Source organism: Dermochelys coriacea, chromosome 11 (genome assembly GCF_009764565.3).
Source record: "Dermochelys coriacea isolate rDerCor1 chromosome 11, rDerCor1.pri.v4, whole genome shotgun sequence".
Classification (NCBI taxonomy): Eukaryota; Metazoa; Chordata; order Testudines; family Dermochelyidae; genus Dermochelys; species Dermochelys coriacea.
In genome coordinates this window covers 66,595,628-66,620,823 of record NC_050078.2, presented here as the reverse complement: position 1 = coordinate 66,620,823, position 25,196 = coordinate 66,595,628, and the positions used below count along the sequence as shown (strand labels likewise).

Sequence of the window (25,196 nt, the reverse complement as noted above, 5' to 3'; positions counted from 1 at the left end):
ATGGGTCTGATTTTCAAATCCGCCCCCTCCCCTCATTTTGGGATCACAAGTAATGTTGAGTACAATTAATTGCAGGCACTGATCAAGCAGCTAGGTAACCAGAATGGGATTTTCAGAGGAGTTTAAATATTTTAGAAGCCTGAGTCCTGTTGACTTTCAAAGGGGCTTGTGCTCCCACGTCCTTTAGTTGCTTTTGAAAATTTTCACCCAGAGCTGCCATCATATCTACAGTTAATAGCATTTGGCATACGCTGTTCCTATTAAATGGAGCCTATAGTGACATGGACAGAGCAACAGGAGAGCAAAGTATTGTTACAAATATACACAGTTGGATTTTTCCAACGGCCTGCCCTGAAAACTCAACATGGGCTTTGGAAACCAAGCAGTGTGCTCTCCATTTCTCATATTGTAACCACTCAGAACAATTCCATGACTAGGCTCATGATATAAATGCTCTACAAAAGATGAAAACCTTTGCTGGCTCCATAATGATACACAGTAAACGATCATTTACAACAAATCACTAAGTTATTGTTGATTAGTTGTACCACAGAGGCACCTAGAGGACCCAACAGACATAAAGGCCCTGTACAGACCCAGCTCCTACATGTCTTCAGCATAATGCACCAGGATAGACTCTTTTTACATGTTGCTTTCTTTGGTTTCGCTCTCCCACCTCCCCAGTTCCTTGGGAGTGTTTGATTAGATTCACCAAGGGCAAGTCATGCCTGACTAACCTAATTGCCTTCTATGACGAGATAATTGGCTATGTGGATGAGGGGAAAGCAGTGGCAGTGTTATTCCTTGACTTTAGCAAAGCATTTGATACGGTCTCCCACAGTATTCTCGCCAAGAAGTTAAAGAAGCATGGGCTGGATGAATGGACTATAAGGTGGATAGAAAGCTGGCTAGATCATCGAGCTCAACGGGTAGTGATCAATGGCTCCATGTCTAGTTGGCAGCCGGTATCAAGTGGAGAGCCCCAAGGGTCAGTCCTGGGGCCGGTTTTGTTCAATATTTTCATTAATGATCTGGAGGATGGCGTGGATTGCACCCTCAGCAAGTTTGCAGATGACACTAAACTGGGAGGAGTGGTAGATATGCTGGAGGGTAAGGATAGGCTACAGAGTGACCTAGACAAATTAGAGGATTGAGCGAAAATAAATCTGATGAGGTTCAACAAGGACAAGTGCAGAGTCCTGCACTTAGGATGGAAGAATCCCATGCACTTCTACAGACTAGGGACCTAGTGGCTAGATAGCAGTTCTGCAGAAAAGGACCTAGGGGTTATAGTGGATGAGAAGCTGGATATGAGTCAACAGTGTGCCCTTGTTGCCAGGATGGCTAATGGCATTTTGGGCTGTATAAGTAGGAGCATTGTCAGCAGATCAAGGGACGTGATCATTCCCCTCTATTCCGCATTGATGAGGACTCATCTGGAGTACTGTGTCCAGTTTTGGGCCCCACACTACAAGAAGGATGTGGAAAAATTGGAAAGAGTTCAGTGGAGGGCAATAAAAATGATTAGGGAGCTGGAGCACATGACTTATGAGGAGATACTGAGGGAACTGGGATTATTTAGCCTGCAGAAGAGAAGAATGAGGGGGGATTTGATAGCTGCTTTCAACTCCCTGAAAGGGGGTTCGAAAGAGGATGGATCTAAAACAGTGGTATCAGATGACAGAAGAAGGAGTAATGGTCTCACCTGGGGGAGGTTTAGGTTGGATATTAGGAAAAACTTTTTCACTAGGAGGGTTGTGAAGTACTGGAATGGGTTACCTAGGGAGGAGGTGGAATCTCCTTCCATAGAGGTTTTTAAGATCAGGCTTGACAAAGCCCTGGCTGGGATGATTTAGTTGGGGATTGATCCTGCTTTGAGCAGGGGGTTGGACTAGATGACCTCCTGAGGTCCCTTCCAACCCTGATATTCTACGATTCTATGCACATTGCCCCCATCCTCTGCTGGTATAAATCAGCTTAGATGTACTACAGTCAGTGGAGCTGTGCTAATGGACACCATGGAGAATCTAGCCCATCAGGATTGCAACAAAGTTTTTAAACTGCACTGATCCATTACCAATTCTGTGTGTTGTTTCCCTTTTATGGCAAGAAGTGTGAGGTCATGGACTGATGTGTGACTTGCAGGAGCAGGCCAATCATGTACTCTGCAGCTCAATTATTGGTTGTATGGCTAATAATGTAGCGGTGTAATGGCAATGCTGCACGACACCTACAGTAGAAACAGGGAAGGGGAAGGGCAGATGCTTAGAGGACAGGGAAAAAGTGTGCCAGGGAAACAAAGGAAGCAAATGGAAACATAATGGCAGTGGCAGATCAGGTGAGGGCACCCGTGCAGGGCAGAGACAGGAGGGTAATGAGGGAGACAGAGTGTAAGGTGCACATGGAAAGGCCACAGTAGACAGGATGGTGGGGGCACTGGCTGTTGGGTGGGGATGGGGATACACAGCAGCGAACACCCAATTCCTTTCCTTTTCCTGCTCTCCCCCTTGGTTTTTGTGCGTGGTGGTTCAGCCTGTGAATCCCTGAAAACATTGGGTAGGCAGCACTCTCTCTGCCTGCCCTCAACCAGCCCCTCCACTGTGGATACTTCTCAAGCCAAGCCAACCGTGCAAGCCTTATGGGAAGCAAGGGGCATAATATGAGAAATAAGGAAGGGAAAGAGTGGTGCCTAGACACTGTATCTTGGCAACAGAAGTGCAACATGAAGAGACCTGTATTATCCAGCTGAGCCCTGTGCTAGCTAGGTATTGAGTCGACGACACATGCTGAGGCTATGCAGCTAAAGCAACGGATAAGCAAACTGAGTTCTAAAGGGGAATGCTGCTTAGCCTAATGGATCAGCACTCAAGCTAACACCTGCCTCCCTTTCTTTGCCATACTACAGAGCACTGCAATTTCCTCGGTCACATGACTCACGTTTCTATCGTCCCCACATGGAAAGGGGTTTCTAGCTTCTCAAAAGCAAGCCGTGCTCAGTTATTCTGCCATATCTAACACGATACAATCCATTATTTCACCATCCTTGGGTATATGTATCCTCTCAATATATTCCCTGTCTCTGTGTGCATGTAAATATAGGGCCACGTCCTCAGCCCCACTGCACCACTTGGCGAGCCAATGGAGCTGGACGCCTGAGGATTTCCCCAACAAGAGGATTTCCCCAACGGTATCTTCCCTTTGCAGACCTTGGTGTATGAAGCATGGCTGGTGGTGGGGGAAGAGGGCATAGACAGATGACTGCTATGCTCTGGCAACTACTGGCTGGTGGAACAGCCATTTGGTGGCTAACAGCTGGCATGAGATTGCTCTAACTCACACTGATGGGGGGAAGCAGGGGAGCTGAACCTGTGCTTGGCTGGCCCAAAGAAGCTCAAAGATGACATAAAACTGCCTTTACCCTTCTCTTAGGTCCTGCGTTGAGTTCATCTCACTCAGACATTAGGTCTAGAGTTATACGGTATAGCAATATACTTGCGTATAAAATGCTCACCTCCCTTTCTGTGTGACTTTAGAAACATGCAGATTACAGGCTGTCCGGAGCCACAGAGTTTGGCTGTGAATCCATGTCTAAGGTTCAGTGGATAGAGCGCTGGATTGTGACTCATTCTATTCCTGGCTCTGCCACTGCCTTGCTAGATGACCTTGGGCAAGTCACTCCAGTGCTCTGTGCCTCAGTTTCCCCATCTGTATAATGGGGATAATAATACTGCCCTCCTTTGTAAAGTTTTTGAGACCTACTTCTGGAAAGCACTAGATAAGATCTGGGCATTGTTGTTTTTATTGTGATGATGATGATGAACTCATTTGAGTTTTGGTTTGGACCATTATAGAAAGATAAGGATCAACTGCAAAGTCTGGATATTATAATATATTATACACATACATACTGTGTGTGTATATCAGAATATCCATGTAGAGAGAGTCATGTTTGCATAAACATAGAGCTTACTAATGCAGCTGTGCTTGTAATAACCTATTCAGCCATTTTTCTGGGTTGTCCTTATTCCCTCTAAAAACGAGTATGTCCAATTTGCAAACACTGAATCTTATAGCAGAATGAAAAATAAAGCAATTAGCTCCGGTGAATACACACATGGAAGACCTGAGCACTGACAAGGGAAATCTCTTGTTTGATGCAACAGCTGAGCCAGCTCTCATTGAATAATGGCCGAAAGGGAGGAGGACGGAGAGTGTGTTCTAGTTGTCAACACACCAACCTGGAAGTCAGTAACACTTTTTGTTCTAGTTCTGCCACTAAATCTCCTCCATGACTTTGGGAAGGTCATTTGACTATGTGCCTCAGTTAATCCATCTATATCATGGGTGCAATATCGTTAATGTACCTATCTCACAGAGGCATTGTGAGGTGTAATTAACTAATGGGCCAGATCGTCAGCTAACAGAAATCAGTTCAGCTCCCTTTACTTCAATGGAGTGATGTCAATTTGCACCATGGGAGGACATGACCATCCTCTGGACCGTGCTTTGAGATCCTGAATACATAATTGCAGAGTATTCTAATTACAGTTGTGGCTGTAATTTCCTAGGAAACAGTGGGAAAACAAATTGATTCTGTGTAAACACAGGGACTTGATATGCATGAGATTTTTTTTTAAATGAAACCAGCAAACAAATGAAACATGACATGGAAGTTAGAGAGGAATTACACATATGGGGTAATAATGGAGTTTTGTAAGTACCCCTCGACAGACATGCTCCTCTCTGTGCCTTTATTTCTGCTTAGCTAGAATCCCAGCTCACTTTCTGGGGGGAAACAAAAACTACTCAATTACAAATGTACAGCTTGTCAAAGAAACAGAACTCAGGGGAGGTGAAAGCATATTTCATAACAAACGTCTTGTATGTTTCTGCCCAATCTGTTGCTAACTGGATACAATTAACTTAGGCTTGAATAGAGACTGGGAATGGATGAGTCATTACACAAAGTAAAACTATTTCCCCATGTTATTTCCCCCCCCCCAACCCTCCCACTGTTCCTCAGACATTCTTGTTAACTGCTGGAAATGGCCCACCTTGCTTGTCACCATGAAAGGTTTTCCTCCTACCCCCCTCCCCCGCCCCCCCACCCCCCCCCCCGCTGGTGATGGCTCATCTTAAGTGATCACTCTCCTTACAGTGTGTATGAAAACCCATTGTTTCATGTTCTGGGTGTGTGTATATAAATCTCCCCACTGTATTTTCCACCGAATGCATCCGATGAAGTAAGCTGTAGCTCACGAAAGCTTATGCTCAGATCAATTGGTTAGTCTCTAAGGTGCCACAAGTACTCCTTTTCTTTTTGCTACAAGTGCTGGGTACTATAAGTTTCTGGTGCCCTCTTGTGGTTCAACTGCAGTAATGCAACATGTATCCAAAATGCAGGCAACAGAGCGGACAATAATAACTCAGCAAGAAGGTTCTGCTGGCCTTGTAAACCATGAAGTGAAAGCTGCGGTCAGCAAAAGGCTGAGACTGATATACGGCCAGGAGCTTCGATTTACTGCTATCTATTGTGGTTCATTTTATATGGTTTAAAAAAACGGAAGATTTATATTTAAATGTGTCGGAAATTATAGCTGTTCTAAACTGAGGAGGAATAGCACGTAGGAAGAAAGGCAGACAGCTTAGAAAGCTATCAGCCAGTCGGAAATGCACTGTTTGGCTCTCAGGTAGCCAGGGAGAATCTATTGAGAGTATTAGTTGAAAGGTTAACAATACCCTCGCTATGCAAATATAGTCTCAGATCTCACATTTGGGGGGAGGGTTAGCAAATCCTAGCTTTGAAACTACATCAAGGACTTTCTAAATCCAGGTGGGATTTCTAGAACCCCTAAGATCAGCTGAGATGGACAAGATGCCTTTACTTCTAGAGCAGCGCTCTTCAGTGCAGTTGCTGCTACATGGGCAGAGGTAGCCTCTTAGTGTAATATATGAGGGTTTAAGATAACTCAGGACTGAGGACTGACAGTCACTTTTCGGCCTTGCTCATGTTTGTGCACAAGCCTGCAGCTGATTTCCCAGCTGTGTGATGCCAAGCAAAAAGGCTGTATCCTTAGAGAAAGCTGTTTGATTTCCTTACCTGCTGAATTCCTTCAGGCTTTTCTCCATGTTCACAATATCCCGCATCTTATAAATGAACCATCTGTCAATGGCTGTGAGTTTGTGAATATCATCCACGGGGACACCGTCGGATAAGGCCTGCCGAAGAGAGGAGATGGTAAGCCAGACTCTTTAACAAACACGTCAGAAGTATCTAATTTGCCTGGAAATATGTAGTAATTATTCCTCATCTCCTATTAACATCAGCAAGACTTTTGCCTGAGCAAGGAGTGCAGAATTTGGCTCCCAATGAAGTCTCTGCCCAAACTCCAATTGACTTCAATAAGGACTGATGCTAGTTGACACTTGCTGTAACTTCATATGCTATGTATGCTTCATGCTCTCTCTTTATATATACATATATATAGCATGCTCATCCCCTGCTGCTGACTTCTCATCTGTACCTCTTATTACCAAGGTCCAGCACATTCCATAGTTCTGTGGTCTGCTAGAAGCAAATGTCATCAAAGAAAGGTTTAGGTTTTCAACGGTTGAGAAATTGGTTGCTTTTGAAACTGACTCTGATTTATAGTTTAAAGATAGATTGACTCAGAAACCCTGACCTGAAATACGCCAGAACTATGGAAAAGTTCACATCCAGAACCAAACTTTGCAGCTGTGACACCACTCTGGTTCTTTCTCATTCTGAAGGTAATGCAGGCTTCATACTTTCTTGGACATGCTTAATTATATGGTTTTGGTTTTTGTAATTTATTTTTAGCAAACCATCCACATTCACTGGGTAAAAAGGAAACCCAGTCTATCATCCCAAAGGCAATGGATACAGTATTTTTTTAAAAAAATCCCCAAAGGTGAATAAAGTACAGCTATAAGAGCTAGATATTAATCGTTATTATTATGATGTGGCTAAATATTTAACTCTTTTTTCTTTTATACATTTCATTTTTTTTAATAAAGCCCATTTCCATGTGACCATTTCAAATATGGGCTACATCATCTTAATAATCTTCTCTTATTATCTGCTCCAGATACATCTAATTTATGAGGGCCCAGCATGGTGCTAAGATTGGTTGACACTGTGTATGACCTTGGCCCAGTCAGAAGTTTCATTGGGTTCCACATCTCTCCTGTGTTTGTCTTTTGACTAGAGTAGAAGAACACGGGTAAAGGCAATAGTTGTGAATGGCATCTGAGCTCTCGCCTTTTCCGACATAACAGGCATCATATTCATCACCCCAACAAACAGTGAAAAACCTTGACATGGGGCGGGGGGGGGAGTCAGGGAACGCAACTGATGAGACTTGACTCAAACGGAGCTCAGTGGTAACAATGACGAGCGGCTGGTCTTTTAGATGTCAGAGAGCTGGTTAGAGATTTCTGATCCAATCGATCCCAGCTGTCTAAGGGGTTAAAGAATATTCCACTCTATTACCTCAACCAACACAGTCTGGTAACTATAGTCAACAGGGTAGATCCCATAGCCTCTACGTCCTTCATTACCTTGGCCATTGCATAGACTCGAATGCTGGAGGGGTCAGACAGTTCTTTCTGGAGATCTAAGTTGGCCGGCCACTCTTTATTCATTGGCAACCGTGACGTGAAGCCATCCACAGACGGGTGGCACATTCTCAGGGCCTTCTGGAAGCACTCCTCAAATGTGCGCCCAATAGCCATGACCTGTAACAAAGAAATCTCTCACATTAACGTGCTGAGGTGTTGCCCCTCTCAGTTATTCAGATGGCAGCTTACCTAGATGCTTACTAGGTAAGATTAAAGCCTATGGGAACATGCTACGGGACACAATGAACTGACTCGAAGGAAGATTACTGTCCCACAGCTTTCAAAATCCACCTGTGTTATATGATGGGAGAATCCTGTAAAGTTGGAAAAGCCTCATAGGGCAGATGGAATTTTAAGCCTTAGGAGTGGGCAAAGGCAGAAGACTACACCTCTTCCATTGAACCCATGTCAAACCTTAAGTAACTACTATAGTATTTATAGTATAGTATAGTATTTCTGTTAAATGATTATTTCACCTAAAAAAATGATCCCATTCCCAAGTTCCAGTGAGCCCATTCTGCATGGAAAACTTTGCAACTCATTCCAACGTTCACACGTATATTTCACCAGAAAGCAAAATCTTAAAAGGACACAAAAATAATCTGAAACGAAATGGGGCAAAAGTGTCATGGGAAAACTTTCTCCCCCTTTCACACAGCTCCACTGTTCCGAGCCTTCCGCCTGTCACTACAGAGCTCACCAACAGCCAGGCTGAGGCTAGTCAGTTCAACTAAAAAAAACCACAGTGGTCTAGAGTCTGGTTACCGGCACAAGCCTAGGGAGGGGACTTAAACTATACCATACCAGATGCAGTCACAGGAGACACTCTTTGTGAAACAGCTCCTCTGCTCTGGGGGTTGGTAATTTCCTGTTTGTCTGTATCAACAGTAAATTGCAATACTCTCTCTACCATCTCAGCTCAGCACACCCCACGATGGCCAGGGAGTATGAAGCCAAAGCTCTGTCTATTCCCCATTTCTCTCACTGTCCACTGGCTGCTGGCTTGAACCCAGGTAGTCTGTGCAGGAGAATACGTGGGTGCGGGGGGTTCTTATCCTTCCTTATTTCCCCATACACTTGGATAGTCCAACTCATAATGCAGTTCAGTATTCATACGGTGGGACACTCCAGAATATAACCCTTTATTAGCTGGAGTAAAATGTGCAAAGTGCATGTATAACATGAAGTCACGGGGCATTAACACCATAAATATTTGCAGGGACCTTCTGCACCACACATTATTAAAAATTCAATCACCCTGGCAAGGCTTTCCTCTAGAGCTCTAATTAATGCTTCCCACCGTGTTGAGGGTGTGCTCTTTGAGCGAGGAGGAGTGGATGTTTGTAAGGCCTCACTTGTCAAAATAATTTAGCAAAAGAGCTACTTGAAAAACATTAGGGGGAAAATAAAGACAGACAACTAAGTACACAATTAATTATTTTGCTTTGGATAACTGATGAGTAATTAGCTAATTAAATGGATAATTTACCCATTTTGTTTCATTTCATTCCTCTTCAAAAATTAGCTGAAGATGTCACCATTGTTCCAACCAGTTTTAAATTCAGATTTTAAAAGTCACTGTTTTGTTCCTCATTTCCAAAGGCCTATCCTATCTATTCAGAGGGGGAAACTAACTGTTTAAGACAAAGCAATTTGACCCTTTCAAGAGGGCATCAGGTGCTGCGTTCTGTTTTCAGGTGCAGTATCAGGCTAGAAAGAAGATGCATGTTTTTAACAGTGAAGGTGATTGACCACTGGAACAGTTTCCCAAAGGTGGTGGTGGATTCCCCATCACTGGAAATCTTTAAATCTTTCAGAGTGGATGTGTAGCGCGGCAGTTACCCCGCTCTGGTGGAGGAAGGCTTGGCTGATTGGGGAGGCAGCCACAGCTGGGGCCACACCTCAATTGGGCCACACCTGGCCCTGTTGTGGGGGCTCAGGGAGGAGCTGGGTGGGTCTCTCTCTAGCTGTGGAGCGGGAGGGACCTGGCTGTCTGGGAGGTCAGGGTACCGGGAGTAGAGCAGTGCTGGGGAAAGGCAAGAGGAAGTGGGCAGCTCCAGCCTGGCAAATACCCAGGCTATGGGCCTTGATAAAGGCCAAAGCAGGTACTGGGGTTAGGCAGAGGCAGCTGGTCCAACCCCCTTGCCAGTGATGAGTGGCCTTTATAGACTGTAGTTTGCCCCAGTGAGAGGGGGCTACATGATGACTGGCAGTAGCCACTGAGGCAAGGCAGGGGTAGAGGGTTGGGGGTTCCCCTGGGAGGGGAGACCCAGAGAGTGGAGGTACTGCTGGGGCAGAACCCTGAGGTAAAGGGGCACCGGGGTCCAGGAGGGACCTGAGGCAGGCGAGACATCGGCCACCAGGAGGTGCTCCGAGGCTGAAGAGCTAATTCCCAGACAACCAGCAGGAGACGCTGCGCTGGTGAGTCTTTGCTTCACTACAGGATGTTTTCAGCAAAGAAATGCTCATGTTCAAACACAATGATTGGACCTGAAGCAGGAATTAATTCAAGAAGTCCTATGGCCTGTGTTATGCAGTGGTCCCTTCTGGAATCTACGAATCTCAAGAGTGGCCTACCATGCTATTGCCTAAAATGACCTTTACAGTCCCAAATCATTCTAATTGAAAAGGGTACTGGATACAGCTCAGGTAATTTGAATAAGCTCTCAAAAGATCAGATGTTTATCTACTCCCTCTGGATTAACTGGGGCTGAAAAGCCAGGCTGCACATATTTGGAAAACAAATTTTCTACAGCCATGCTAGAAACACCCCAATGGCATTTCCACAGGGAACCAGACAATGTCAAGGAAGGTGAAAGTGAACAAGTATTGACTAATAAATGGTAATAAAACTTTTACAAACCAAAGACAGTTTGAGGTTCAGGACAAGTTTGCTTTCAGTTTCGGGTGATTTCTTCTCTCAGTTCTTATTTTATTTCTATTGAGTTCACTGATCCCCAGTCGACCTTCTGGACAACAGCCCAGCATGGAGATCATGCAATAGACATGTTAAAAATGTCCCAATTTGGTCGCTAATTTTGCATTCAAAAGACATTGAAGACCCAGTGAATGAATGCTACGTGTTAGACAGCTAACTCCCTGATTAGTGGGCAAAAACCTTGTTGATTGATGTCTACATGCTGTCATCTTCAACCACAAATACACACAACACTTTTGTAACTGCAGTTGATAACTGGAACCAAATTGCGAGTGCATAACTAGCATCTGCTTTTGGAAGAGTGGCCCTGGAGGGTCTAAATCCTCCTCAGCATTCGTTTGGCTGGCAGACTAGAAAGAACCAGCATCCAGAGGTCAGGCAAGGGAGAAAAGTTAAATTTCACAAGAAACGGAAAGGAAATGGAGAGAATTTCCCCACACTCACCTCTCCCACGCTCTTCATGGAGCTGCCAATCTGGCTAGAGGTTCCCTGAAAGCGGTCCAGGTCCCAGCGAGGTATCTTGGCAACCATGTAATCCAGGCTGGGCTCAAAGCAGGCAGAGGTTTTTCCTGATACTACATTCTTGATCTCCGGCAAGGGGATCCCCAGGGCGATTTTGGCGGCAATAAATGCTAATGGGTACCTGGCAGAGATGAAGGAGGGAGGCATTTTTTAGTATCATGGTTGGTACTGTAGAGGGCAATGAAATCTATAACCCTCTGAAGCTGCTTTAATAAAAATAGTAACTGCAGTCTGTAGGGATGGCACTCCACTCCTGGCACGTGGTATGTGACTGCAGCTCACTGGAGAGCAGCAGTAAGCTCGGCTACAGCATGTAGGTCATAAGGGGCATGTACAAAGTACTGGAGTAGGAATCAGCTATTAAGGAGGAAAGATGGTCTGTGGCTCAGGCACCGGATTGGGACTCAGGAGATGTAGGTCAGTTCCTGGCTCTGCTACAGAGTGCCTGTGTGACCTTATACATGGAACTTAAACCTTCCATGCCCCAGTTCTCCTGCTGTAAAATTGGGATGATGAGAATAATATTTCCTCTCTCCCACCCTTTGTCTGTCTTGTGTCTTTAGCATGTAAGCTCTCTGAGCATGGCCTACATTTTACTATGTGTCTGTACACGTCTAGCTCTATCAGGCCCTGATCCTGATCCTCTAGGTGCTACTCTAACACCAACAATTAACAAAAACAGAAGGGTTTACTTCTTCCTGGGGGAAGGAATGAAAAGCCCACATATGGAGGAGCAGGGATTATACTATAGGTATGTGCTTATATAAGTAAGTGTAGCACTGAGTGACTTAGGTTGGAACATGGACTAGACAATCATTAAAAGCTGGCAAATTGACTATCCTCTGTGAAATCTTTGTAACACCTGAAAAGTTTGGTGTTTCACTGCAGTTAGGCAGCTCAAGAGGAAAAGGAGGAGGAGGGAGAGACATGGAGAGTGAGTGCTATGGGAAAGTAGAGACTTTACAACAAGGATGAGCGAGTGCCCTTTAAACATAGTAGCAACGCAAGTGTATATCTGCATAACCTACAGTGAGAGTCCATCTTATTTCAGCAAATAGGGGGCAACTGAACATCTTAGATCAGTGCCTGGACTGTAATAGATCAGTGCTGGGACTGGCGTTTATCTGCATGTGCTAGAAGCCAAATGTTCATGCTCAGAACAGATGAGTCTTTGTGTCAGTTTGGAAGGAGCCAGAGTAGCCTTTGCAGTCATTTTTCAGCCAGCTCTGTGGTGGTTGTTGGAGTAGCACGTGGCGTTCTTGCAGCCTGAGTGACTCCAGCGCAGAAGGAAAGCTGAATTAGTAATGTCCACTCAGCAAATGAAAGCGAAAAGCAGATTTTAGTCTTTTTAGGTAACAGATGATTGCCCCAGTCTGCTGGGGAACATTGCTGGACTCGACGAGTCAGCAGGATTGACGTATTTCTTAAAAGCCCCAAAGGTACCTTTAAATTCAAAGCTAAATTCTCCCATCAGTTACCCTGGACATTGTCATGGGCTTTCAGGGGGTTGAAATCAGCAAGATTGGACAGGTGTAAATGGGGGCAGAAATCAGCCCAAAAGCAACAGGGCGTGGTGATAACTGGGCAGCGAAATTGATATAATCCAGTTTGCAGAAGCCAAGTGATTATAAATCATCCAGCAGGATTCCGTATTGCCCGAACGTTTGCCATGATCATCATCTTGAACAATTTTCATTTGACTGAGAAAGTCTCGTTGGCTGGGGTAGAGGTTAGTTTATTTCATTATAACAGGAGTGTTCTGATCTTTAAGAGCTCCTACTTGGAATCACCACCAAACCATGGAACAATGATAACTGCAGAGCAGCTGGAAATGCTAATAATTGAATATGGGCTGCTGGAGTACCTCTTCTGGCATGTGTTCTTTCATAGACGGTAATTGACAGCAAACCCATTCAGGCCATTATTAATTCTTATTATTATTTATATTGCAGTTAGCAACTGGGGCACCATTGTAATAGGTGCTATACAAGCACATAACAAAAAGACAATCCCCATCCTGGAGAGTTTCCAATCCAAATTCCTCTGCTCCATACAGGTCACAAAACCATTCACTCTTTCACCAAAAAAGGAACTTTTGTGGGCATAGGTTAATATAAGATAATGTATGCCCTCAAGCTAGCAGACTGAAGGAATTCTTTAGCTCTCTGACTCTGAACACTTCACAGATAGTCAGAGGCAAAAATCCAAACTGGGATTTTGTAGCCTTCTCCCGAACAACACTCCGGAGGAACAGTCCTCTCTCACATTCCTATAATATTTGTACAAAATGCAGAGGTCCTCATTAGCTGCAAAAGCATTTTCCAATCAGTCACAATCCACACAGCACCATTCTTAGGAAAAAGCCCAATTCTGCAGTGTTTTTGTCATGTAGCCAAATGGAGACCAAGATCTAAACACCAAACCCATTTCCATTTGTGAATCTGCCAGGACTGGAATTTCCAGAGTATGGTTCTAAAGCTGGTGGAACATTTTACAAGCTGGTGGCCTTTTTTTTTTTTGAGAATCAAATGATGGTTCAAATTTAAGGAATGCTGGGTGCCCTCAACTCCCACTGAAGCAATAGGAGATGTGGGTACTCAACACCTTTCAGGATTGCAATGGTAGATCCCTCGTTGCAAAGCTTTCTTTGTTCTACGTATGCCAGGCTACTATTTTATATACGTATTTACTGCGACACAAGACAAAAATGGATTTGGGTCACTGAGGAGTCAGCTAACACAATGAAATCAACCAAATGCTTGCTGTCACTTATTACTGTCTGTCTCCAGTTTGCTACAGGGCTCTGACAACTGCAAGAGTTGTTGAGAACTGTAAATTAAGGACTAATTTGCACTTCTCAACAGCATCTGCAGAGTACAATTAAGAAGCCAATTTTAACCAGCCAGATTTGACCATCATTATCTCGATTAGTTTATGATTAGCCAACAAAACAAAGACAGCTAGCAAGACCATTTGATTCAATCTGGCAGAGAGCTCATTAATAACCAAGTCCTTTGGGTCCCAGGGATGATTTGCAGCCAACGTACCGATGCCAGAGAATGTACTCTCTAAAACCAGCTACTAGGTCCCCTTCCTGAGAGGGTTTCCATTTGTAATACCCAGTATCTAAGCTCCCTGCCCCTTTCCCCAAGTCCTTTCCCTACCCTAACTTTTATTTCCTGCCTTACCCTGTGGCCTTGGATGCCAAGGCAGAGCTTCTGGAGAGCCTGGCATTGACCTCAATGATGCAGTACTCCAGGGAGGTAGGATGCAGGGCATACTGGATGTTGCATTCCCCCACAATGCCCAAGTGTCGGACGACCTTGATGGCACTTTCCCTCAGCATCTGAAATTCCTCATTGGACAGTGTCTGGCTGGGAGCCACTACGATGGAATCTCCTGTTTGCCGGAAGGAAAAATACAATACTTTGATGGCGATAAATTCTGGTCATGTCTCTGCAAACCTAGTGCGTCTTACAAGTTTTGAACACCATGTGTGATGGAAGATGCCTGTTTTGGGGCATTTCAAGGCAAGGGACAGACTATGCTATCGTGTGAAATAAAAGATAATAGGGAAGGACTTAGGCTATTGAAAAGTGTGTTCCATCGTATCCAGAAGCACTTAGATCTGCTAAGTATTCTATATCCTTTCTCTCACCAGCCAGGTAAGTGTATTAACTATAATCGGCAGAAAGACATTATATGAAAATGCTGATCTAAATGCAATCTACGGTGAGCTATAAAGAACCTACCAGTATGAACTCCCATAGCATCAACATTTTCCATATTACAGACGGTGATACAGTTGTCAGATGCATCTCTCACAACTTCATACTCTATCTCCTTCCAGCCAACCACAGACCTCTCCACTAGAATTTGGTTGGTTACTGCAAATGCCTGGGGAGCAGGTTGAAGAATCAGTTAGGGAAGACAGACAGCAGGGGGATACAAAGGAAGAAATATATTTTTATTAAGCATGCGTAACTGAACTGGACCCATTCCTGTATTTAAGGCTCTGCCACCACTGAGTGACTCTGCGCAAATTATTTCCACCCTCTGTGCCTCAGTTTCCCCATCTATAAAACGTAGGTGAAGCTACTGGCTTCCTTTGAAAAAAAATTTGAGACCTACTGATGAAAAGCACTATGTAAGAGCTAGATATTAATTATTATGTGACAATTGCCCTGTAACTTTTATTTTGCATTAGCCTCATTTAAAAGTCATGGAAAAGAATGTGATTGAATACAAAAGAAATGAGGACCTTTGGCCTAGCAACAGAAATGAGAAATATAAATTAAAATAAAAAAAATAAGGTTCCACTTCTGCAAACACTTACACACATGCTTAATTTTAGGTCTGCGAGTAACCCCACTGACTTCACTGGGACAACTTCTCTGTGTCAAATTAAATAGCGGATGAAGCAATGGGTGCTTGGACACACTGCTTAATTAACAACACTATTAACTAATCACACCACTAATTACTGTGACATACTGACCAGAAGCAGTTAGTTCTAAAACTAAACCAGAAAACATTCCTGAGTTGCTAAACGGGTATAATACAAATGGATACCCATTGACATTAATATTAACTCTTATACAAGAGGTTAGTTAAATCTCATATGGAACAGAGAAAATAACACACACATTATCAGACCATCCTTTCCTCGGCCTCCTTTTTTCCCTTAATTTTGCAGCCAAAGTTTAAACTACTTAGTATCATGGTAGCCTACGAACACAGTTGAGCCACAGCAGGGCCGCCTGATGGACCACAACACTTGATAGGACAAGGAAGTCAGCAAACCTGCTCTTAAACCCATCAGCCTAGCTCCTGCTCCAACCACTAGGCACCACCCCCCACATCTCAGTTCATGACACAGGCCATGTCTACTACATGTAACATGATAAATGCCAACTATGTTATAACATGTTTGTATCTTGGGATGGGGCCTTAAGGCCTCATGCTGTGCCCACTGGTATCAATGGCACAGCTCCCATTGACTTCAGTAGCAGAGGATCTGGTTCTTTGACAGCCACTGTTGTCCTCCAGCATCAAACACCATGTGGCCCCAAGCTTGCTGGCACTATGGTAATGTAGACTAATATTAATCATCCATTTTCACATAAAAGCTCTTATTTGCATCAATGGAATTCCCTTGCGCAGAATCACAGATAAACAAGAACCGAATAAAATTAGACTTGTTTGCATTGGGAAAAGGAGTATTAAGAGCAGTATAACTGAAAATTTGCAGATATTGCAGGGAATGGAAACAGCAGAGTATGATATAAATTTTTTTTCCCTTGGTCGAGTGTTTACAACCTTGTACTCCCTCCTTTCTAGCAGCAATTCCTCTGCTTTTTCTATTCTATTCTATATAGGTTTTTAATTCCATGCTCATCTCCATAGTATCTGAGAGCCTTCCAATAGTGAATTAAACAACATGACTACACATCTGTCATGTGGTGTTTGTTCTCTCATCCTCTCCCCAAAGAAGCATGTGGAGTGGAGTGTCTTGTTTTGGTAGGGATGGTTGGGTTTTGTTGTTGTTGAATATAATTTATTACTGAAGTCCAAAAGGAAACATGAAATGTTTGTATCCGAGTTCATTTACTTTTTTGTACTAAATATTTTTAATCCATTCTGATGAAATGTAAATTTGTCATCATGGACATGTGCGATATTAGTAATCTACTGCTATTCTCTTTGTTCTAATGAGTCTGATGGGTAAGGAAAGCATTAGCACATTCTGCTTAACTAAGAAAAAAGGAGATACTCCTACTCATGCTGGCTCTTCAGTTTAGATCTTTCTCCAGGGCCCCATGCCTCATAAAAACAGCAGTTCAGTGAGGAGCATCAGTGCATTGTATCAATCAAACTACGAGGAACAAAAGGCCAGATCCCCCACTGTTGTAAATGGGCAGATGCCCATTGATTTCAATAAAGCTATACCTAGGGTTGCCAGGCATCCAGTTTTCGACTGGAACGCCCCATTGAAAAGGGACCCTGGTGGTTCCGATCAGCACCACTGACTGGGTCGTTAAAAGTCTGGGTGGCAGCACAGCAGGGCTAAGGCAGGCTTCCTGCCTGCCGTGGCTCCGCGTGGCTCTTGGAAGCAGCAGCATGTCCCCGTTCTGTCTCCTAGGCATAGGAGCAGCCAGAAGGCACGTGCTCTGCCCCCACCCCAGGCACTGGCTCCACAGCTCCCACTGGCTGGGAATCATGGTCAATGGGATCTGTGGAGGTGGCACCTGCAGATGGAGCAGCACGCAGAGCCACCTGGCCACACCTCCAAGTAGGAGCCAGAGGGGGAACATGCCACTGCTTCTGGGAGCTGCCTGAGGTAAGTGCCACTCAGAGCCTTCACCCCTCCCATGCCCCTGATCTGATCCCCCTCCACACCCAAACTCCCTCCCGGAGCCCACACCTCAAACCCCCTCTCTGCTCCTGCCCTGATCTCCCTCCCACCCTCCGAACCCCTTAGCCCCATCCCGGAGCACCCTCCTGCACCCCAAACTCCTCATCCCTAGCTCCACCCCAGAGCTCACACCCCCAGCTGGAGCATCTCCCTCCCCCCCACACACACTCCAACCCCCATCCCAGCCTGATGAAAATGAACGAGTGAGTGAAGGTGGGAGAGACCAAGTGACAGAGGGAGGGGGGATGGAGTGAGCAGGGACAGGGCCTCAGAGAAGGGGCAGGGCAGGGGGTGGGGCAAGGGTGTTCGGTTTTGTGCAGGTAGAAAGTTGGCAACCCTAGCTATATCGTATGCACCAGCTATACCATCAGGCCCCACTGTACAGGATATTCTAACCTAGGGCCTAGTGGATTTTGTTGACTTCAGGATTGCCTACACTGTGCTGCTCTTTCCTTTAATCACAAATCTAACCTTTGCGTCACAGAGTCCTACTCGGGCTGTTCCATGTTTTAACCTAGTTAATTATCCCCATTCAGAGCAAATGAAACATGGGACTGAAATTATAGAAAAAAACACGTTACGTTAAACTAACTGGTCCTTGATCTATATTTGTCTTTGTTAGGATTCCAAGTGTTTGTCCTAGACGTTAATACTGAGTTTCCAACATTTGGGTCTTGGCAGGCTAAAATCCTTTTTGGAAAGTAAATTTTAAGCTTTTTTTAAAAAAAATATTCAATAATATTAGTAAAGCTGGCTGGGAAAAATATGAAGTTTTTTTTAAACTAAAAAACAACTTTTTAATCAAAACGAAAATTTTCATTGCAGTCAAATTGTTTTACTGTTTTTCCATGGAAAATCAAAACCCCAGGCTTTCAAAAATGGAACAATTTTAACCCCAACCTGAAAAATGTTACCCGCATTTTCTGTTTTCTGGTTTGTTTTTATGGGAAATTTTAAAAAAATGCTACATTTGCTGTGGAAAAATTATTGACAATTATTTGTCCCGCTCTAGTGAGCACAAAAGAGCTGACGGGCAGGTTCCTCACAGGATTCTGGCACCGCACAAATTTCACCATTCAGAACCAAATACAAAAATGACCTAATCCTGTCAGTCTCTCTATTCCTGGCCCTTAGTTATAGCTAAGCTCAGTGTAGGCTTTTACTTTCTCGGCATCTTCCCTGTGACATTAGCTCCTGAGAGCAGGAGAAAAGAGGCCATTATATAGCTTTTTGACCAAAACTGCTGAAACATTTGCTCAAATTATGAATCGTTTCTGGCAGAATTTAACAGCCATGAACAATGTTACTTAATCATTCATACTACCCAAGTCAATGGCAAGTATTATGAAGACAGAGAGCATCAAGATAATGTTTTACCAGTAAGATAAAGTATGTAGATCTAGACTAATCTGTGACTATTACAAGAATATATTAAATCAGATGGCAAGGTAGATCCCTATAACTATCAACTGCACACGTACCTTGGTCCCAAGATCCAGCAGTCTCTCTTTGTCAGGACATATACCTGACCCTAATCCACCCAGAGCATAGGCAGAGCGTATCATGACTGGGTAGCCGATCTTTTCTGCTGCATTCAAAGCATCGTCAATCTTAAAGCAGACAGAAATAAATGTCAAATAAAATGACAAGGACTAACCTGATTCAAGTGTACACATCAGGTTATATAGTGTACTGGGAAACCCATCAATAAGGCACTTCCCCAAATTAGACAAGAGAAAAGAATTATGCCTTTGTTGTGAATCCAGGAGCCAAATTTTTGCCTCAGATACACCTGGCCATCCCTACTGACTTCAATGCACCAGATCCCTAGGGTACATCTCCATTGACTTCAATGGATTTACACTACGTATGAATTTGGTTTCAGATCTTTAAAGAATAATAAAGCCAAGCATGGCAGCCTTGTGTCTCTGAGCTCCTCGCATTTACCGATTCCACAGCAAAGCTGGGAGCGATCTTCTCATTAATCTCGGTCAGTTTGTCAGAAAACAGTTGCCTGTCCTCTGTTGCCATGATGGCTTCAACAGATGTCCCCAGGACCTTCACTCCATACTCCTTTAAAACACCTCGTCTGAACAGCTCCACTCCTGTGGAAAGAATGGAGTTAGAATCAGAGCACCTATGCTGTACAGAAAGGAAAGAAAATGGGGAATCTGGCTTTGCAGCTAGCTAGCTGGGTCCATACACGGTCCCCACTGCCATAATTTCTCAATTTGAACTATCAAAATTCAGTGCCAAAACCAAAAAATTCAGGAAAGCACTTAAGTATGTGACTAAATTTAAGCATTCGATGATGTGACATCTAGAAATAGGGATACTTTCCTGAATTGGGGCAACAAGTACCTGAAGCAGATTCTGAGCAGAGGAGCAAGCAGGCCAGTGGCATAGTCACACATATGTGGCTTAATTCTCTGCTGCCTTGTGTCAACATGGATGGCTGCACATGAAGGATGTAAGAAAGCACTATCATTTTGATTTGGAAACATTTCACACCCACTTTGCCCGGGTGTAGATGATTACACAAAGTATAGGGCAATGGAAAACAAGCCCCATGTCGTTCTAGTTTCATCTAGCCAATGAAATTGAAAGATCATTAAAGTTAGAGACAAACAAGTTCTGTTAGACAATCTTAACCACGTCCCTCTTGATGAAGGGATGTTCCATGGAGTGCAGTCTCAAGTGCTAAACCTGTGTAATTCTAAATGATCCAAAGAATGGGCAATCCTAAAGAGCCATTAGGTAGTGATAAAGTTTAAGTTTGTAAAGACAGCGTGGGTTTCTCCTTCCACATCTACTTTGGCCTCTGTTATACAGGAGGTCAGACTAGATGATCACAGTAATCCCTGTAGGCCTTAAAATCTATGAAAGCTGCATCTAGATCTGAATTTTGTGGTTTGGAGCCATCTCTGATCCTAAATGGAGCAGTGTCAGTTGGTGCTGCCATGCTAAGCTAAACTAAGCACCACTGTCCCTCTAGCTTCCCTTTTCAATCTTCTTCTTAATGATTAGGTACAGAACACGCCCCAAATCTGTCGTTCAAACAAAGATTTATAAAATGCAATTGCAAAACACTGTTGCATGAAACGTCTATAAGAGTTCTGTATAACTGATAACTATAAAATATAGCCACTACAAGTCATATTCAATAGGTACAATTAAATTAATACAGATATTAGTCCATCAGGCCAATATCTCTGCTTATAAACATTTGTAAGTGAATGAAATGTTCTGGCTGAGATTGCTATAGGTTTGATCAGGCAGAGCCAGGTATAAAGGTGACGGATGCGGGGCTAGAGAGATTAATACAGCTACAATTCCACGGTACTTACCACAGTTGAGAGCTGTCTGGCCACCCATGCCCAGAATTAACCCATCTGGCCTTTCTGCTTTGATGACCTCTGTGACAAACTGTGGAGTGATGGGGAGGAAGTAGACCGTGTCAGCCTGCTTTAAGCCAACCTCATTGGTCTGGACTGAGGCAATATTGGGATTCATCAGGACAGTCTTCACATTTTCTTCCTGAGAAATGAAAATCAACATTAAAGTTTTAAAATGTTCTGTATACTGAGAGGTAAACGCACAGAGATACTAGAAACACGACAACTATGAATGAAGATCTTAACAAGTGACTAGGTACCATGCCAGTAACTGAAAATAGTGTTTTCTCTGGCTGAATAGCCCAACACCAGGTGTCTTGATCATGGTACCTGAATATTTTTCAGTTCTTTGTACCTCCCCAGGACACTACAAGAAGCTTCCTGTGTGTTTTTCCAGACATTCTTCCAAAGAGAGAGACGGTGCAGTAAGTTTTTGTTCTTGTTTGCACCACTGCAGATTTTTACAGTTGCTGGAATTACCACACTGAGAACCCACATTGGCCCAGTGTCTCTTTCTGCTCAGCTAAAAACACCTGAAGAAAGTACTTTAGTATTATTTGTTTTACAGCAGTGCCCAGAGGCCCGAACCAAAACCGGGGCTCCGTTTTCACTTGGAATATGCATCTAGCAAGAGAATCCTGCCCCGGCGAACATCCAATTTAAACAGACCAGAAAAAGATGGGGAGAAAAGAAGCATTTTCATCCCCATGTTACAGATGGGGAACTGAGGCACAGAAAAGTTTAAGGGTGAAATCCTGGCCTCATTGACAAGGAGAGTTTTGCCATTGACATCAACAGGGTCAGTCACCTGGGATTTTTGGGAGAGGTGTGAACTGAAACCAGATCTCCTGAGTTCCAGTTCAGTCCCCAAATCACCCTTCCCCTTCCTCTGGAAACATAATAAGTCGGTAGCAGAGAAGCCAACAGAGTTACACCAGTATCAATGAGAGCAGAATTCAGCCCGTTGGGTCTATAATACTTGTAGGCCAGAGGCAGACTCAGAACATATCATGGCTGCAGCGAGAAGGTTGTATCGGGAAGCAGAGGGATTGTGGCCCTGAATGTTGATGGTCTGTAGTGCTAACACTGACTGACCTCTTATAAAAAATGACACCCAATATAGCATTCTAAAGGAAGGAGTCTGAATGATCAGTTTTACAAGATTAGTGTGGACGACAATAAGGCAGACGAGTGTGACCTTTACAGGACAAACTGGACACCATAGTATAGAAGGCTATTGATCATAAAAAAAGAAAATGGTCAAGGGCTTGGCATGTCAGGGTCAGCAGCTCCTCAAAGAAAGAAAAAATTGCAATGCAATCAGGGCCGGTTCAGAAAACGCTGCCCAGGCTGTAGCTGTAGGAGTCCCCAGCAGTGCTGTGTACTGCGCCAGCACCAGTGTCTTGGGAAGGTGAGTACAAGCAGTTTCCTGCTGACTGAGAGCTCTAGGAGGAGAATAACTCAAGCCCCTAGAGAAGCAAGATGTCTTCCCTTATTATACCATCCTGGTAGGAGAAACCCCTGCTGTCTCCCCACCCTTTCTGTTTAAAAGAAAACTCCACCCACTACTCTCCTAACTCTCTCCACCAGTTCCAGGCATGTTAATGCCTTCTCCTTGCAAGACTCGCCCCATCTCATCCATTGCTTGCAGCCCAGAGGAATTTGGGCACATGGAGGGAGGAGGAGGTCACACACCAAAACCTGGGATTTGCACGTAGTAGCCTTATTCCAATGACTTTTGTAGGGGGTTCCAAGAGGTGTTTGAACTGCCTCATATATTATGACACCAGTGAGGATCAAACCTATTTACCAGGTCACTTCCTGACATGCACTGGGAAGAACGTAATGTCAGGTTCTTTCCTACTTGAGACGGCAGAATATCTCTTAATTCAGCAATTTGAGAGGATGATTTGTAATAATACTAAATGCAACATTGGGACAGTTCAACCAAGAGGTCCTCTGGTTAGCTTACCAGGATAATCAATCTCTAGGATTTCTGAGCTGAATAAAACGTGCTCTGATCCTCTGTGACATTATGAAAGAAGAAAGAAAAACCCTCACTTGCTCTCAGACTGTGAGTAAAGATGCATCTGGGACACATTATCCAGGAAAAAGCAAATACGGAGTAAAATACAACTAGAGTAGAATAATATAATAACCACACACTTACCATACTGAAGCTTGTCAGAAAAGAAAACTGACACTGTCTCTGTCTTTTCTCAAAATACAGTGAATTGGCTTCTGACTGACTCAGCTGTATACTGAGAAACCAAGCTCAACAAATTATAATTTGAAAATAATTATTTTAATTACTTTAGCCCTTTTCTCTGTTCACAAATGATCTGTGAACAGGTTGGCAGTGGTATGTATATAGTTTTTATTCAAAATTACATTTGTGTGAACAAATGTACGGCTTGGTTTCACACTGAGTCACCAGAATATTCACTATTTGTGCTTCATGATTGGTCAACTAAGTCACATGCTGTTGTTTCTTTTCTCTATGTGGATAACTGAAATTATATCTTCTAGGGCTGGCTAAAAAGTTTCCAGTGGTTGATGGAAAACTGGGAGTTTGTTTAAACAACATTTTTCAGAAAGCATCAGCTTTCCTTGCAATTTTGGGGGTGGGGTTTTGTCAGAAAACCAAAAAGCAAAAGGAAAATATTTGTTTTTTCACCAAATTGTGAAAATTTTTCAGTTTTGCAGTTTGGGGGTTTTTTCCATCAAAAAGTCAAAACTTTCTGCTGGAAATTTCTCTGGAAACTTCCTCCCGCATCCCACTTATGTTGAAATTTTCCAAGGGAACCCCTTCACCGCCCCCCCACACTCCATTTTCCAACCAGTTGTAATATCTATCTATTTCAGATCCCTCCTTTATACTCATCTGTGCCAGGGTATCTGCAAATCCAGCTGGCAATGGCAAGGCCGCTCACTAATGCTCATGACTAATGCCTATTGTGCTAAGATATGCTTTTATTTAATTGTATTGCATCCTCTCTCCTGATGGTTTGTTTTTCCCCACCTATCATTTTCTGTTGTGACAAAACTGCTCTTTTTAATAAGTGTTAGTACTGTACTTTGCACAATGGGCCCTGAAATCAGATTGCAGATCTTGGGTGTTACTGTGATACAATAATAAATGGTCTTTACCATAAGACGGCAGGAGAGCTCCCTTTTTCTGAGTGCATAATACCTACCCGTATTTAGAATTGTTTCAGTGAATTTACCATGCAAATAACAAAAAGGGCTTTTTTCAAACGGCCATTTCCAGCACATATGCACTCTCAAATATGTATAGGTGCTACAATTCATGGCACACATGCTTTCCATGCACATCCTTGCAAAGAAAAACTCACTCACCTGAATGTCTGTGAATAATGTCTCGATTCAGCAGCCCTTAAAGGTAGACACATGCTTAAGTGAACAGGTGGATTTAAGTGCATGATTAAGCGCTTTATGGAGCCAGGGCTTAAATGACTAGAAAGGGTTACAAACAACAGCAATATGGTTCAGTGTGCCTGGTAATGGCAATTGTTACTGATTATTTCTCCAAAAAAGTTAATTATTAAAAGTTTGGTAAAGAAAAATCTTTAACCTCACAAAAGAGCCTCTTTTTGCTCTTGTTACCTGTCCCCATTTTTCTCCCACCTATGTAATCTAGCTGTCCCCTTGCCAGATGCTGACCAACTGCCTCATCTTCTGCATACTCCTGTAAATCACACTACCAGAAGCAAGATCAAGGAGAGCAAGTAGTCTGGCCGATTAGCACCAAGATCAGGACAGCTGGCCCATGGTATGGGGAAGAGAGAAAGGGTATTTTGGAAGGGCAAGTTGGCAAGATTTATTGCAAAAAATAATTTTTGGCTCTGAATTAGAACCGTGAGAGAGGAGGACAGAGAAGAAGAAATACGAGATGCCCTCCTTGAGAATTCAGATTACTATCCGTATGGCTCTAGGTTGCTCCTCTCCTGATTTCATATGCATTGCTTGAGTATGTAGCCACCGTAGACTTGGAGCCAGCAGTGGCAATACACAGTGCAAAGAAAGCACAGGAAATACACGTTTCACCACATTTGGAATTCAGTTCTCAGCTACACCAAGTTTAAACCCGAAGCAGCATGTGTGTGTGTGTTTGTGTTTGAGTTTGAGTTTGAGTTTGAGAGAGAGAGAGAGAGAGAGAGAGAGAGAAAATGTTGGGGGGAAGGTAGTAGCTTAAGCTACCTTTCATTTCCCCTGATCTTCGGCCAGCTCTCTTACTTTAAAGCAGCCTCACAGCTGCTCTAAG

At 43.6% G+C, this 25,196-nt stretch overlaps 1 protein-coding gene across 3 annotated transcripts in view; it reads right to left on the bottom strand.

The window, feature by feature from the left end:
• The window catches only part of CPS1 (carbamoyl-phosphate synthase 1), a 131,565-nt gene that overhangs the window by 56,761 nt on the left and 49,608 nt on the right, over positions 1-25,196 (bottom strand). For all 3 annotated transcript variants that reach the window (XM_043505694.1, XM_038421643.2, XM_043505693.1), the window contains exons 15-22: positions 20,864-21,053; positions 19,464-19,621; positions 18,998-19,126; positions 14,854-14,998; positions 14,290-14,500; positions 11,024-11,222; positions 7,582-7,758; positions 6,101-6,219 (exon numbers count right to left, since the gene is read on the bottom strand). In XM_043505694.1, the coding sequence (XP_043361629.1) occupies positions 6,101-6,219; positions 7,582-7,758; positions 11,024-11,222; positions 14,290-14,500; positions 14,854-14,998; positions 18,998-19,126; positions 19,464-19,621; positions 20,864-21,053 (1,328 nt within the window). The remainder of the gene's footprint in view (positions 1-6,100; positions 6,220-7,581; positions 7,759-11,023; positions 11,223-14,289; positions 14,501-14,853; positions 14,999-18,997; positions 19,127-19,463; positions 19,622-20,863; positions 21,054-25,196) is intronic.